General features: G+C 45.4%; 1 protein-coding gene across 9 annotated transcripts in view; it reads left to right on the forward strand.

The window, feature by feature from the left end:
- Positions 1-13,355, forward strand: part of MAST4 (microtubule associated serine/threonine kinase family member 4) — a 589,801-nt gene extending 576,446 nt beyond the window's left edge. For 4 of the 9 annotated variants that reach the window (XM_017852851.1, XM_017852852.1, XM_017852848.1 and 1 more), the window contains 3 exons: positions 4,244-4,380; positions 6,402-6,583; positions 6,933-12,661. In XM_017852851.1, the coding sequence (XP_017708340.1) occupies positions 4,244-4,380; positions 6,402-6,583; positions 6,933-10,837 (4,224 nt within the window). In that variant the 3' untranslated portion in view covers positions 10,838-12,661. Of the gene's footprint in view, positions 1-4,243; positions 4,381-6,401; positions 6,584-6,932 lie in introns of all 9 variants that reach the window. The other 5 variants (XM_017852850.1, XM_017852849.1, XM_017852855.1 and 2 more) reach the window with 2 other exon arrangements.
- The last annotated feature ends 808 nt before the right edge of the window (positions 13,356-14,163 follow it).

Consider the following 14,163-nt stretch of genomic DNA (forward strand, 5'->3'; position numbering starts at 1 on the left):
TAACGTGATTTGCACCCAGGCGGTGTAGCTCCGGAGCCTGCACTTTCCACCACAAGCACACTGCTCTACATGTGAAGTCTCCAGTTGCCAGTAACTTAGAGTCTAATGTTCACAGGGGGAAACAGTGGCAATGCCAGGTTAAAATCAAAATGTTCAACTTAAGTAACAGACTATAAACATGGCAGAAGTTCCAAAAGAGGGATGGCTTTTCTCCAGGGTGGACAGGAATGGCGTCAAAGAATTGAGGGTTATCCATGCAAGGCATTGATGAATGAGTGGTGATTCAGTATATAGTCAGGGGTGCACAATAGTCTAGGCCAAATAATGAGGTGTGTAAACACCAGGACAGGAGGTATGAAGATTTATGAGGTATACAAGTGAACCATCAGGCTGAAGCCTGGGTTAATGTGAGGATACAGTGTGCAAGATGGCCAAGATTGGGTAGTGAAGGGGTTGAGGATGCAGGGATGCAGGGGGCCCAGCCCCCATCTGTACTTCCCAGAGAAGGAAATGTAAAAGCAGTCGTTCGGTGAGTTACCCAGGGCCAAATTGATAAGCTAACTTAGAGCCAGACCGAGAGAAGAAATTGGACAGCCTGACTTCTGCTATTATATTCAATTCCAGCAACTTGAAATAATTTTCTTCACACTGTGCACCAGTCATGAAAATAGTTTAAAGTAAAAGTGAATTAATTGAACATTCAACAGTCTGCCAACTGCATTTTTGTTATTTTTTCAACAAGTGCTACAGAAATTCTCCTATATGAGGTCAGTCATTAATCAGGAGAAGTTGATTGTGGGTAAAGCGACCTGGTAAGCCACCTTGAGCAGTTCAGGTAGCACTCACTGTAGCTGACTGGATCCACCAGGTGGCAGGCTTCACAAATCTCGCCTCCCACTTTTCCAGTCACTTACCATTTTTGTAACCATTAATACTTCCAACCTAATTATTGTACTCTGCAGCCTTTGTGTCTGTATTTCCCCTTAGAGAAGTTGTCTTTGACATATGCCTGTAAGTTAAATTAATTTTCCTCTGGAACAGCCGTGTGTGGAGACAAGAAACAGAACCGGGCTTGGTCTTTACAATGGTAGGAGCATTTATACTGAGTCTAGTGATGTGCTGTCATTTAGCAAGCCCTGGTCTTCACTATTTTCTGATGATAAGTATGTTGAGGATTTATATGTGTCTCATACAATTTTATATGTTTATGGCTCCTTCATTTTATCTTGACAGTCTTATACTTTGACCATGTCACATGTCAATCAAGTGCCTGTTTCCCTCACCACCACTCATTAAGTACCAGCTACGCACTGTGCCAGGCTCAGGAGAGGTGAAGAGGACTGGGGGACATTCCCTTCCTACAGGGAGCGGGGTTTGGTAGGAGGAGCATTGGGGGTGAGCAGCAAGAGAGGCAGCTTGGGCTCTTCCACTGGACTCTCAGTGACCTTGGGAAACAAGAACCTCATTGTCTCAGAACCCGTTTTCTTCATCTGCAAAGGAAGGATGACAAACTCTTCCAGGCCATGAGGGTAAAACAACCCTTATGACTTGTTTATGAAAATACATTTAGAGAATATATATGAAAATGGTTTAAAAATAAATATATGCTTTTAAAATGCCAGGTAGCATTGTTAGTCTCTTATGGCTAGAGATACAGAAGTCAATCCTGAATTGTATTAGAAAAGAGCAGAACTGGATTCCAGCTCCAGTGGCACACATGATAGAATAGCCCCAGTGATCATTGTGGTTCTGCACGTCCACTCTCTGCATATGAAAAAGGACTGAAGGAACATCAGTGACACAGGAGCTTGCCATGCTTATTGCCCCTTTCCTTCACCATAGGAAATACTAAAATTTCAGCATGGCCTCAATTTGTGAAGAGAAGACCCCACTCCAAAAAACCTTCAATGGTAGACCTTACATACTTACAAAATGATTTTTCTCATTAAAGAACAAATAAAATGCAATCTCTACTATCAGATAAAGGTTTATTTTTAATGTTTTGGGGCTTGCATAAAGAATGTTTATTATTTTGCAATAGAAAACAAAATAAACTTTTTTCTCTTGTTGAAGTTAAAGCCCTCTTTCCCTAAAATATTTTCTGCAAATATGATGTTAAGTATGAAAGTATATTGTCTTAAACATACACAGAATTCTAAGTCAGCCGTGGTTGTGCGCTCCTATAATCCCAGGTACTCAGAGGGTGAGGCAGGAGGATTACTTGAGCCCAGGAGTTCGAGGCTGCGGTGAGCTGTGATCACACCACTGCACTCCAACCTGGGCAACAGAGCCAGATCCCATCTCAAAAAAATTTTTTTAATTAAAAAAAATTAAAGAACTCTAAAACAAATAATAAAATACTAAGACCCTTTAATTAAAAAAAATTAAAGAACTCTAAAACAAATAATAAAATACTAAGACCTTCCAATATTAAACTGGATGTAAGACTGAATAAATCATTTCTTAAAGAAATACAAATAACCAAACTAAATAAGGGACAACATCAAACCGTGTAAGAATTGAAACATAAAAAATCATCGGCTGGGCATGGTGGCTTACGCCTGTAATCCCAGCACTTTGGGAGGCCAAGGCAGGCAGATTGCCTGAGGTCAGGAGTTCAAGACCAACCTGACCAACATGGAGAAATCCCGTCTTTACTAAAAATAAAAAATTAGCCAGGCCTGGTGGCACATGCCTGTAATCCCAACTACCTGGGAGGCTGAGGCAGGAGAATTGCTTGAACCTGGGAGGCAGAGGTTGCAGTGAGCCGAGATCGTGCCATTGCACTCCAGCCTGGGCAACAAGAGCGAAACTGTGTCTCAAAAAACAAACAAACAAAAAGAGAACAATAGCAGTAAGGAAATATTACATAATTTTGATTCACCCATCTGATAGGATATATTGCACAGCCAGTAAAAATCATGTTTTAAAGGTTATTTAATGATAAAGGGAAACTTTTTCCAAATTATATAATACACAAAAAAGCAACATAAAGTTGTAAATAAACTGAGATTTAAATTACTTATAAAGCATGTGTACATATGTGCCTATTTACACATGCGTGAGAAAAGACGAGTAGGAAATATACTGAAATATGACTAGTGGTTGGGTGGTAAGCTTCTCAATGTTTTTTTATATATACTTCCCTATTGTCTTCTTACTGTAGCATGGATTACTTCCCAAATCAAAGGGGAAAGTAGATGCTATCTTTAAGACAGTCATTCCCTGTCTTTTCCGTCCTCTGCTGCCACCATACCTAACTGCCCCTAACTCCCCTTCACTTGGTGCCACGTTGAGCTGAGCTCTAGGTATCTTCCATGCATGGGCCTTTAGAAAGATCCTTTTCCTTGTACCTCTTGTACTTTCATGGTAATCGGGGCCATCTGTGACTTTGAAAAGACAGGTTTACCCCCTGGTTATTATGAAATTCAAGAAGGGTAATTAGTGCCAGGGACTACTCACCTGCCCTGGGCCCCCCCCTCGGCCTGACTGCTGACTCTATGCTCAGTTTCCCTAGAGGCTGCCCAGCAAGCCCCTTCCCAGGATTGAGAGAAAGGACACCGAAACTCACCAGAAATTACCTTACCCTGTATGACCTGGTTAAAAAGATGTTTCCCACTGGCTGGCATAAATGTTTCAGTTCTGCAAACTGACAGGTTTTATGGTGATAGAAAAGGAGCCTTTTAAAATAATTCAAATTAAAAGTCTCATTCGGTTTTGTTACTCTACAATTTTTAGGCCAAAGGAAAACCACAAAAGGAGAAAAAAGAAAATCAACCAAGAGCAGACAGCCACTGGGCACATTACTACTTAACACTTGTGGAAGAATTAGTTATCCTGTTTATAGTGTTCTTTCCTGGTGTTGCACTGGGTGCAAAAGGCTTTACAGACTTGCTCTCATGTGGTCCTCAAATGAGCCCCAGGAGATAGGTAGGATTATATTGTTAATTGGTACAGGAAGTTGCGGTGTAGGGAGGGTAGCAGCCTACTAAGGGGCCAGAGCTTGGATTTGAACTCAGATCTGTGGACCCCAGAGCTCACCCTCTTAAAGAACCTTCATATTTTGCCTTCCACCCAGTTTGTATTCTGGCAGGACTTCATTGATTGAAGGGCTATATAGAAACAGAAGGCCTTTTATATGTATGCTCCTTTCTATTTGTATTTGTCTACGAATCTCTCATCTCTGTTCTGATCTTGCTTCATCACAGAATTTCCCTTTAATACCACCTCATCTTTTCTATAGAGTGGGAATAAGGTGTCAATCACTACTACCCCATTTGAAAACACATCCATCAAAACTGGACCAGCCAGGAGAAACAGCTATAAGAGCCGAATGGTGAGGCGGAGCAAGAAATCCAAGAAGAAAGAAAGTCTCGAAAGGTTAGTAAAATCAGTATTCTTTTTAAGTTTGGTGTATACCTATGTTGGGGAAAAGTTACCCCTTAATTAAATGCTTACATATGAAGATCTGTTTTTCTGTGAGAAATTTTATGTTATGGTTCACATATATGTATACATAAAAGTCCATATTCATAATAGCATTAATTTCCATGGTAAAAGGACTTACATATTTACGTTGTAGAAAGATTCAGATTGTTTTTTATCATGTGTGAATGTCAGGAAAAGCCCTTTGCTGTTTTTTAAGCCTCTTCACTTGATTTCAGTTGAGTTGGATTGAGGAACTGGATCTTCAGGCGGTTTTTAACATGAAATCTACATTTGAAATGTCCTTTACATTATCAAAAAACAAACAGTTGCTATTTTTAAAATGCCAGATATTCTAAAATAACCGTATCTTTAAAGATTCCAAATAAGCCTAGAAGTAAAAGGGCTTTGTTTTACTCACTGAAAAACGAACTAGCTTATATACTTCTGTAGCCTGGGAAGCACCGATCAGTATCTTTTTGTGCTGCTTGCAGACACTAGCAAGATGTATGTGTTTCTGGCAGGGCTGTTTCTTGCTAGGCAGCTTTCTGGATGTGCCTCCTTTGCCATGCCATAGCATTTCTTCTTTACCCAATTGGACCTGATGAGTCACATCATATTAAAAGGATTTTTGATGATAGAAATGTAGAAAACAAGCAAAGGAAAACCATGTATTAACTCTGGGGGTAAACAATAAAGTTATACAAGAAAGGAACAGAATTATGTTTCATATGGCCCAGCTGTGAACAATATTTATAATATAAAATGCAATACTGGCCATTTTTCTAACCAAAAATTTTGCTTTCACTATATTGGGAAGAATAGAAAAGGAGAAATATATTTGGTTGCAAGGTGGAAGGGTGTTGTGTAAGAGCTTAATTATCATCTTTCATAGTAGGAAATCAACAGATAATTTCTAAAACTGAAAAACTAAAAAATAGCAGTGTACAAACATTTAGCAATATGTAGACAAATGGGAGAAAAAACAGGTAAAAGAATACAAAGCAACTTCTTTGGGGAGTAGAGAAAAACTTCAGTAGAGGAGTTGCTGTTTTTCCTTGTACTTTTATAGAACTATTTGACTTTTTCACCCAAGTACATTTATTACTTTGATTAAAATTACACATACACCAGTTCTTCTCTTTATTATTATGCTTTACATTTTGGCTGTGCTTTAAATCATTTGGAACAAATTGTTTCAAGGGCTGGCAACCAGAAACTTTCTGCTTTAAGCTCACGTGGAGTGGGTTATATCTTACCATATATAGGCTTACATGGTAAAAGAACTCTGCACAGCCCGATGCCCTGCTAAGCTGTCAGAAGCTGTGCTTTTTGCCTTAAGATGTGCTCGTTGAGTACCAAATCCACATTTGCTTCTGCTGCAGTACAGTGTCTGCTGCCCTGCTGATACGATACACTTCAGCTTCACCTTTCTCGGTTTTTCTATGTCATTGTACAGCCTGCATTGTTGTTAGGAATATTCAAGAGCCCACAATGGAAGAAGCACAGCAAATAACCCTTCATTGGCCTCTGCCTAGCCTATCACCATTAAATAATTTGATTTCCAGTACAATGGTTTTGCTCTCAGAGGTTTACTTTGTATTATCTCTTAGTTAAATTGTGTCCACATATTTAGGGGTAGGTACTCAGAAGCTTTCAAGCAAAGAACATCCTCCTCATAAACCTAACAAGTAAATGAATGTATTTTAAATACATTTTATATTTTTCCTATTTTCCCAACTCTTCTTAAGTGTTTGGAATTGAGAGAGCCTCCACTGTCTACTATCAAATGCTCTTCCTTTACATGCCGTAAGAAAGTTTCTAATAGGAAATTGGTGTTCCGCTCTTTAACAGGATCTACTGTTGTATGCCTGTCCCTCACACGGAGTTATTGAACTAAGCACACTGGTATTTTGGGGAGGCAGGAGTAGTTCTAAAAGAAGACTCTGAACAATTTTTTCCTGTTTTTGCTCTAGAAGGAGATCTCTTTTCAAAAAGCTAGCCAAGCAGCCTTCTCCTTTACTCCACACCAGCCGAAGTTTCTCCTGCTTGAACAGATCCCTGTCGTCGGGCGAGAGCCTCCCAGGTTCCCCTACTCATAGTTTGTCTCCTCGGTCTCCAACACCAAGCTACCGCTCCACCCCTGACTTCCCATCTGGTGAGTGAGTCTCCTAGTCTAAACAGCAGAGGGGAGGAGGTAAAGTCATGTGAGGTCCCAAAAAACATGAAGCTTGTTCCAGCTAAAGCAAGCAAGTTGAAGGTATAAATTATAAAGGCAGATTTATAGAGAGGTCATAAGATGTGGCTATTCTGACCAATCAAATAAGAAGTTGGGGACTAAACCTTGGTGTGGAGAGGTTTATCTGAGAAGTATTTATTCCACTAGTTAAATGCTGAGACAATTTGCTGACCTTACCTGGCCTTACCTAATACAGTCTGGGCTACAACCGTGGAAAAAAGGGGAAAATGACCATGGATGCTCACAGCCTTCTGTTTTCCACCCACAGGTACTAACTCCTCCCAGAGCAGCTCCCCTAGTTCTAGTGCCCCTAATTCTCCGGCAGGGTCCGGGCACATCCGGCCCAGCACTCTCCACGGTCTGGCACCCAAACTCGGCGGGCAGCGGTACCGGTCCGGAAGGCGAAAGTCGGCCGGCAACATCCCACTGTCCCCGCTGGCCCGGACGCCCTCTCCAACCCCGCAACCCACCTCCCCACAGCGGTCACCATCCCCTCTTCTGGGACACTCACTGGGCAATTCCAAGATCGCGCAAGCCTTTCCCAGCAAGATGCACTCCCCGCCCACCATCGTCAGACACATCGTGAGGCCCAAGAGTGCGGAGCCGCCCAGGTCCCCGCTGCTCAAGCGCGTGCAGTCCGAGGAGAAGCTGTCGCCCTCTTACGGCAGTGACAAGAAGCACCTGTGCTCCCGCAAGCACAGCCTGGAGGTGACCCAAGAGGAGGTACAGCGGGAGCAGTCCCAGCGGGAGGCGCAGCTGCAGAGCCTGGATGAGAACGTGTGCGATGCGCCACCGCTCAGCCGCGCCCGGCCCGTGGAGCAAGGCTGCCTGAAACGCCCAGTCTCCCGGAAGCTGGGCCGCCAGGAGTCTGTGGATGACCTGGACCGCGACAAGCTGAAGGCCAAGGTGGTGGTGAAGAAGCCAGATGGCTTCCCAGAGAAACAGGAATCCCACCAGAAATCACATGGACCCGGGAGTGATTTGGAAAACCTTGCTCTGTTTAAGCTGGAAGAGAGAGAGAAGAAAATCTATCCGAAGGCTGTGGAAAGGTCAAGTGTCTTTGAAAACAAAGCAGCTATGCAGGAGGCGCCACCCCTGGGCAGCCTGCTGAAGGACGCTCTTCACAAGCAGGCCAGCGTGCGTGCCAGCGAGGGTGCGACCTCTGATGGCCCGGTGCCTGTGGAGCACATCCAGGGTGGCGGGGATTTCAGACGGGCCCCTGCTCCTGGCACCCTCCAGGATGGTCTTTGCCGCTCCCTCGACAGGGCCATCTCCGGGAAGGGGGAAGGCACGGAGAAGGCCCCCCAGGCCAAGGAGCTTCTCCGATGTGAGAAGTTAGACAGCAAGCTGGCCAACATCGATTACCTCCGAAAGAAAATGTCACTTGAGGACAAAGAGGACAACCTCTGCCCTGTGCTGAAGCCCAAGATGACAGCTAGCACCCACGAATGCCTGCCAGGGAACCCCGTCCGACCCATGGGTGGGCAGCAGGAGCCCCCGCCAGCTTCTGAGAGCCGAGCTTTTGTCAGCAGCACCCATGCAGCTCAGATGAGCGCCGTCTCCTTTGTTCCCCTCAAGGCCTTAACAGGCCGGGTGGACAGTGGAACGGAGAAGCCTGGCTTGGTTGCTCCTGAGTCCCCTGTTAGGAAGAGCCCCTCCGAGTATAAGCTGGAAGGTAGGTCTGTCTCATGCCTGAAGCCGATCGAGGGCACTCTGGACATTGCTCTCCTGTCCGGACCTCAGGTCTCCAAGACAGAGCTGCTTTCCCCGGAGTCTGCACAGAGCCCCAGCCCAAGTGGTGACGTGAGGCCCTCTGTGCCACCAGCTCTCCCCAACAGCAGTGGGAAAAGGAGTGATACCACCAGTGCAAGAGAGCTTTCTCCTTCCAGCTTAAAGATGAATAAATCCTACCCGCTCGAGCCTCGGTTCCTGCCCCCCAGCCGGGGTCTCCAGAATTCACCAGCAGTTTCCCTGCCTGACCCAGAGTTAAAGAGGGACAGGAAAGGTCCCCATCCTACTGCCAGGAGCCCCGCAACAGTCATGGAAAGCAATCCCCAACAGAGAGAGAGCAGCTCCCCCAGATGCCAAGACCACACCACCGACCCCAAGCTTTTGACCTGCCTGGGGCAGAACCTCCACAGCGTTGACCTGGCCAGGCCACGCTGCCCGCTCCCACCTGAAGCTTCCCCCTCAAGGGAGAAGCCAGGCCTGAGGGAATCGTCTGAAAGAGGCCCTTCCACGGTCAGAAGCGAGCGCTCTGCTGCGAGGACTGACATATGCAGAGAGCCCTCCATGGAACTGTGCTCTTCAGAAACTGTGAAAACCAGTGACAACTCCAAAAATCTCCTCTCTCTGGGCAGGACCCACCCAGATTTCTATACACAGACCCAGGCCATGGAGAAAGCATGGGCGCCGGGTGGGAAAACGAACCACAAAGATGGCCCAGATGAAGCGAGGTCCCTGCCCAGAGACGACAACTCTCTGCACTCAGCTGGAATTCCCTGTGAGAAGGAGCTGGGCAAGGTGAGGCGTGGCATGGAACCCAAGCCCGAAGCCCTTCCTGCCAGGCGGTCTCTGCAGCCACCTGGAATTGAGAGTGAGAAGAGTGAAAAGCTCTCCAGTTTCCCATCTTTGCAGAAAGATGGTGCCAAGGAACCTGAAAGGAAGGAGCAGCCTCTACAAAGGCATCCCAGCAGTATCCCTCCCTCCCCTCTGACCTCCAAAGACCTGCCCAGCCCGGCTGCCAGGCAGCATTGCAGTTCCCCAAGCCACGCTTCTGGCAGAGAGCCAGGGGCCAAGCCCAGCACTGCAGAGCCCAGCCCGAGCCCCCAGGACCCTCCCAAGCCTGTTGCTGTGCACAGTGAAAACAGCAGCCACAAGCCCCGGCCTGGCCCTGACCCCGGCCCTCCAAAGTCTAAGCACCCCGACCGGTCCCTCTCCTCTCAGAAGCCAAGTGTTGGGGCCACAAAGGGCAAAGAGCCTGCCACTCAGTCCCTCGGCGGCGGTAGCAGAGAGGGGAAGGGCCACAGTAAGAGTGGGCTGGATGTGTTTCCTGCCACCCCAGGCTCCCAGAACAAAGCCAGCGATGGAATTGGCCAGGGACAAAGTGGGCCCTCTGTCCCACTGCACACTGACAGGGGTACTCTAGACACCAAGCCACAATCCACCAGTGGTGGGCGGCCCCTCGAGGTGCTGGAGAAGCCCGTGCATTTGCCAAGGTCGGGACACCCAGGGCCTAGTGAGCCAGCGGACCAGAAACTGTCCACTGTCGGTGAAAAGCAAACCCTGTCTCCAAAGCACCCCAAACCATCCACTGTGAAAGACTGCCCCACCCTGTGCAAACAGACAGACAACAGACAGACAGACAAAAGCCTGAGTCAGCCGGCCGCCACCACCGACAGAAGGGCGGAAGGAAAGAAATGCACCGAAGCACTTTATGCTCCCGCAGAGGGCGACAAGCCCAAGGCCGACCTTTCCTTTGCGCAAAGCGAGGCCCGGTTGAAAGGCGGCGAGCGGCCAGCCGCGGGGGTGGGGAAGGGCTTCCCTGAGGCCAGAGGGAAAGGGCCAGGTCCCCAGAAGCCACCGACGGAGGCAGACAAGCCCAGCGGCATGAAACGCTCCCCCTCAGCCACCGGGCAGAGTTCTTTCCGATCCACGGCCCTCCCTGAAAAGTCTCTGAGCTGTTCCTTCAGCTTCCCTGAAACCAGGACCGGAGTTAAAGAGGCCTCTACGGCCAGCAGCGACACCTCTTCTGCCAAGGCTGTCGGAGGCGCCCTGGAGTCTCCAGCCCCCAGCAACAGGGACCATAGGAAGGCTCAGCCTGCGGGGGAGGGCCGAACCCACATGACAAAGAGTGACTCCCTGCCCTCCTTCCGGGTCTCCACCCTGGCTCTGGAGTCACACCACCCCGACCCAAACACCGTGGGCGGAGCGAGCCACCGAGACAGGGCTCTCTCGGTGACTGCCACCGTAGGGGAAACCAAAGGGAAGGACCCTGCCCCAGCCCAGCCTCCCCCAACTAGGAAACAGAACGTGGGCAGAGACGTGACCAAGCCGTCCCCAGCCCCAAACACTGACCGCCCCATCTCCCTTTCTAATGAGAAGGACTTTGTGGTACGGCAGAGGCGGGGGAAAGAGAGTTTGCGTAGCAGCCCTCACAAAAAGGCCTTGTAACGGGGCAGGCCCCGGGGCAGGACTGTGGAGACCCTTCCTGAACGGGCGACTGTGTCTTGACTACCTTTCAAAACCAGCACTGTGTGGGAATGTCCGCCAGGCAGAGCTCGGAGCCTCATTGAGAAAGGGGAGAGAGAAAGACAAAAGAGAGGACCTTCTTCCAGATGCCTTCCCAGTTGTAACCGGTAAAACTGTTACCAGATAGTGTTTGTACAAAAGCAACAACAACAAAAAATTGCCTTTACAATTGAGGATTGTTGAGGAAAAAGATTTTCTCTGTAAATATATAGCACCGTGTTTGGTTTGGGATGTAGAGTCTGTACCTGGCTGCTGATTGCGTCGTTTACTACAGCTTTTTTTAAATAAGATTTTTGATTTACCATTTATCATAATGTAGTAATGAAGCAAAATGGTCAAAACTGGGTGTGTGTGACCAGAGATACACCCATATTCGTGTATATACACATCCACCTACATGTTTTGGTCTGTGGTTTAAGAGACTGTTTCAAGGTTCCATTTTTATAAGCTAAAACATTCTAAGTAAAGATGGAAGAAAGCCCTAAACACAGTAGATTGTGAGTTTTTATGTGTATTTTAACCAGAGTTTCTGATAGTACTGTATCTGGCTACCTATATTTCCAGATCTAAAGCAAGAACTACTCTAAGTACTGCATTTGGAGTCCTCCTCCATTAGGAATGGCCAGGACAAGTGGAGCTAGCCATTTTCATTACATGGCCATCCCAATGGACACTGGATCCCTGGTCCAACTGTCTAAAAGGCCAGTTGTTCCTGTCTGTGGATGTGGATGTCTGGCCTTCACCTGAGGTAGAGCGGGGACTAGAAACACACATCAACTTTCTTTCTGTTTGCTTTATTTTCCTTCTTTTCAAACTCTTAAACTTAGGCCTTTATGCTGTGAGTGACTAGTCCAAGAAGCACACATTTAGTAGTAGTCCTGCACCAGCCCTGCTCTTGAATAAAAAGGAATATTACTGGCTGCACCCAAATCTTCTAGTGAGTAACAAGCATCAGGCATTGGAAGAGATTTTAAATCTGCTTTTTTGAGGAAAAGAACTGGGGGTAGATTTTGGCATTGTAGCATATCGATTAAGGAATAATCAGGACATCAGATACATTTTAATACATAGCTGGGGCCTTACGTTGTAGATGAAGCTTGCTGTTTTTAGCAAGTTCCTGGGTTTCACATTCATTTCTGATGCATCTAGTAGCTCCATACATTTCATAACCTGATCTCTTTATTTGTATGCAAAAAATACTGTCTTAATACAGAGCAGCATTTTTGTAACAAAGAGACTGGCTGGAGCTATTTGGTGCTTGAATGTGACCATCCTTTTTACTTTTGCTAAGCCTTATTTAAATTTTGTATACCGTGGAATACGTAGAATTTGTCAAATCATTTTAGTGCTGAAGGTTTTTGATTTTTGTTTTTTTGTTGTTGCAGTTTCTTTGGTGGCTTGTTTTGTATTGTAAGATGGCACTTGCTGATATAAGTACTAAGGCACTAAGAGAAAATACAGATAAGTATTTATAAGATGCTTGGGAACCATAGCAGAATTTTTTGTTTAGTTTTGCGAGAGAAAAAAATTACCAATAAATAACTAATCTAGCACCCAAACTCTCTTGGGGATGTCTTAGCATCTTCAGACTATAAAATTGTTCATCTAAGCACAGCATCATCTTACGGCCCTATGGATTGTAAATCTTCTAGTGAGGCTGTAAACTCCACTCTGAAAACAAAGGCATAACTTAACCGACTGCTCGGTTGTCCTTCATTGTAAAATGAATTGGCACTGGGAAAAAGGGAAAAAACAACAAAAGAAAAAAGAAAAAAGCCTCCTCCTTGCCCCTAATTTTTTTTTTCCATATGGTTTTAGCCATTCCCCATCACTACATTGTGAAGCTATAAAAAATACATATATATACTTTACAAGAGTTTAAATGAATTTCAAAACTGGTCTCAACGTTTATAATACGTATCTGTGTTTGGCAGTTGTCATAACCCAATCCTACACTCAGCCATCGGGACAGGTCTATCGGGGAGATAGTTCATGGTTTACAAGCCTTTGCTTTTTAACTGTCCAATTTCCTTTAAAGCACAACTAGCTATTTGTTTACAAATGATATTTTTATGTATATTTTGTATAGCGTATCATCATTTTGCCAAATACGTTTTTCATTATGAATGAGTAAAGAGTACTTAAGGTTGCATTCATGTATTACATGTTTGTTGTTGTAAACCTCTCCAATCAGCTGGTAGAAATTCTCCTCATTGTGTTCTATTTGGTCGGTCTCTGTATGATTGTAGGATGTGCTCCTTGGTAGTACTCCCAGCTGTAGATTTACCAGCTTAAAAGTTTGTTAGGATCTGTGCAATAAAGTGTTTGCAGTCTTATTTTCTCTAAGAAATTCCTTATGGATGTCATAATTGTTGTATATTGAACAAAGTATTTATACTTATGCAGTTGCATAACATTGAAATAAAAATTTAGCATGAAAGATAATGACTTGTAAGTTTTTTTCTAATATATACATTCCACCTCCAAAAAAGATTACTGATTATTATTCTGCTATTATGGAAAGGGTGGGCTTTTGCAGATTACTTTTTGCTGAGTGGAACAGTTTGCCTTCTTTTCTTTTTAAATGTACACAAATATTCTTCAACATTAAGTCCTTTAACTGGGCATAGTGGTGCTCACCTGTAGTCCTAGCTACTTGGGAGTCTTAAGGCAGGAAGATGGCTTCAGCTGAGGAGCTGGAGACCAACTTGGGCAACATAGACCCTATCTCTACAAAAACTTAAAAAATTAGCTGGGTGTGGTGGTATGCGCCTATTGTCCCAGCTACTCAGGATGCTGATGTAGGAGGATTACTTGAATCCAGAAGTTCAAGGTTGCAATGAACAAGCTGTAATTGTGCCATTACACTCCAGCCTGGGCAACAGAGCGAGACCCTATCTCTAAAAAAATAAATAGATAGATTAAGTCCTCCTTTAACTTCTTCCTATTTTTTTCTACCAAACTTCTTCCTTTCCTGCAGAACTTACCAACTTCTACACCCACACTCGCCATCTTCCCACACTCAGAGGGTCTTAATTCTCCTTTCTCTGTGACACCACCACCACCTCCTCTCATTCTCTCATGAACTTGCTCCATCTATTACCATAGTCTGCCTCAGCTTTCTCATTTTCCTCCCCACCTGTCTCTTTCCTTTGAGAAAACCCCTTTCTTTACCTGGCCTTTTCCCTCTGTCCCTTCTCAGGTGATGTCCTACAAGACGTCACTTAGTATTTTTGGGTCTTCACCCC

Source organism: Rhinopithecus bieti, unplaced genomic scaffold (assembly GCF_001698545.2).
Source record: "Rhinopithecus bieti isolate Rb0 unplaced genomic scaffold, ASM169854v2 scaffold_34958, whole genome shotgun sequence".
In the NCBI taxonomy this organism is placed as follows: Eukaryota; Metazoa; Chordata; class Mammalia; order Primates; family Cercopithecidae; genus Rhinopithecus; species Rhinopithecus bieti.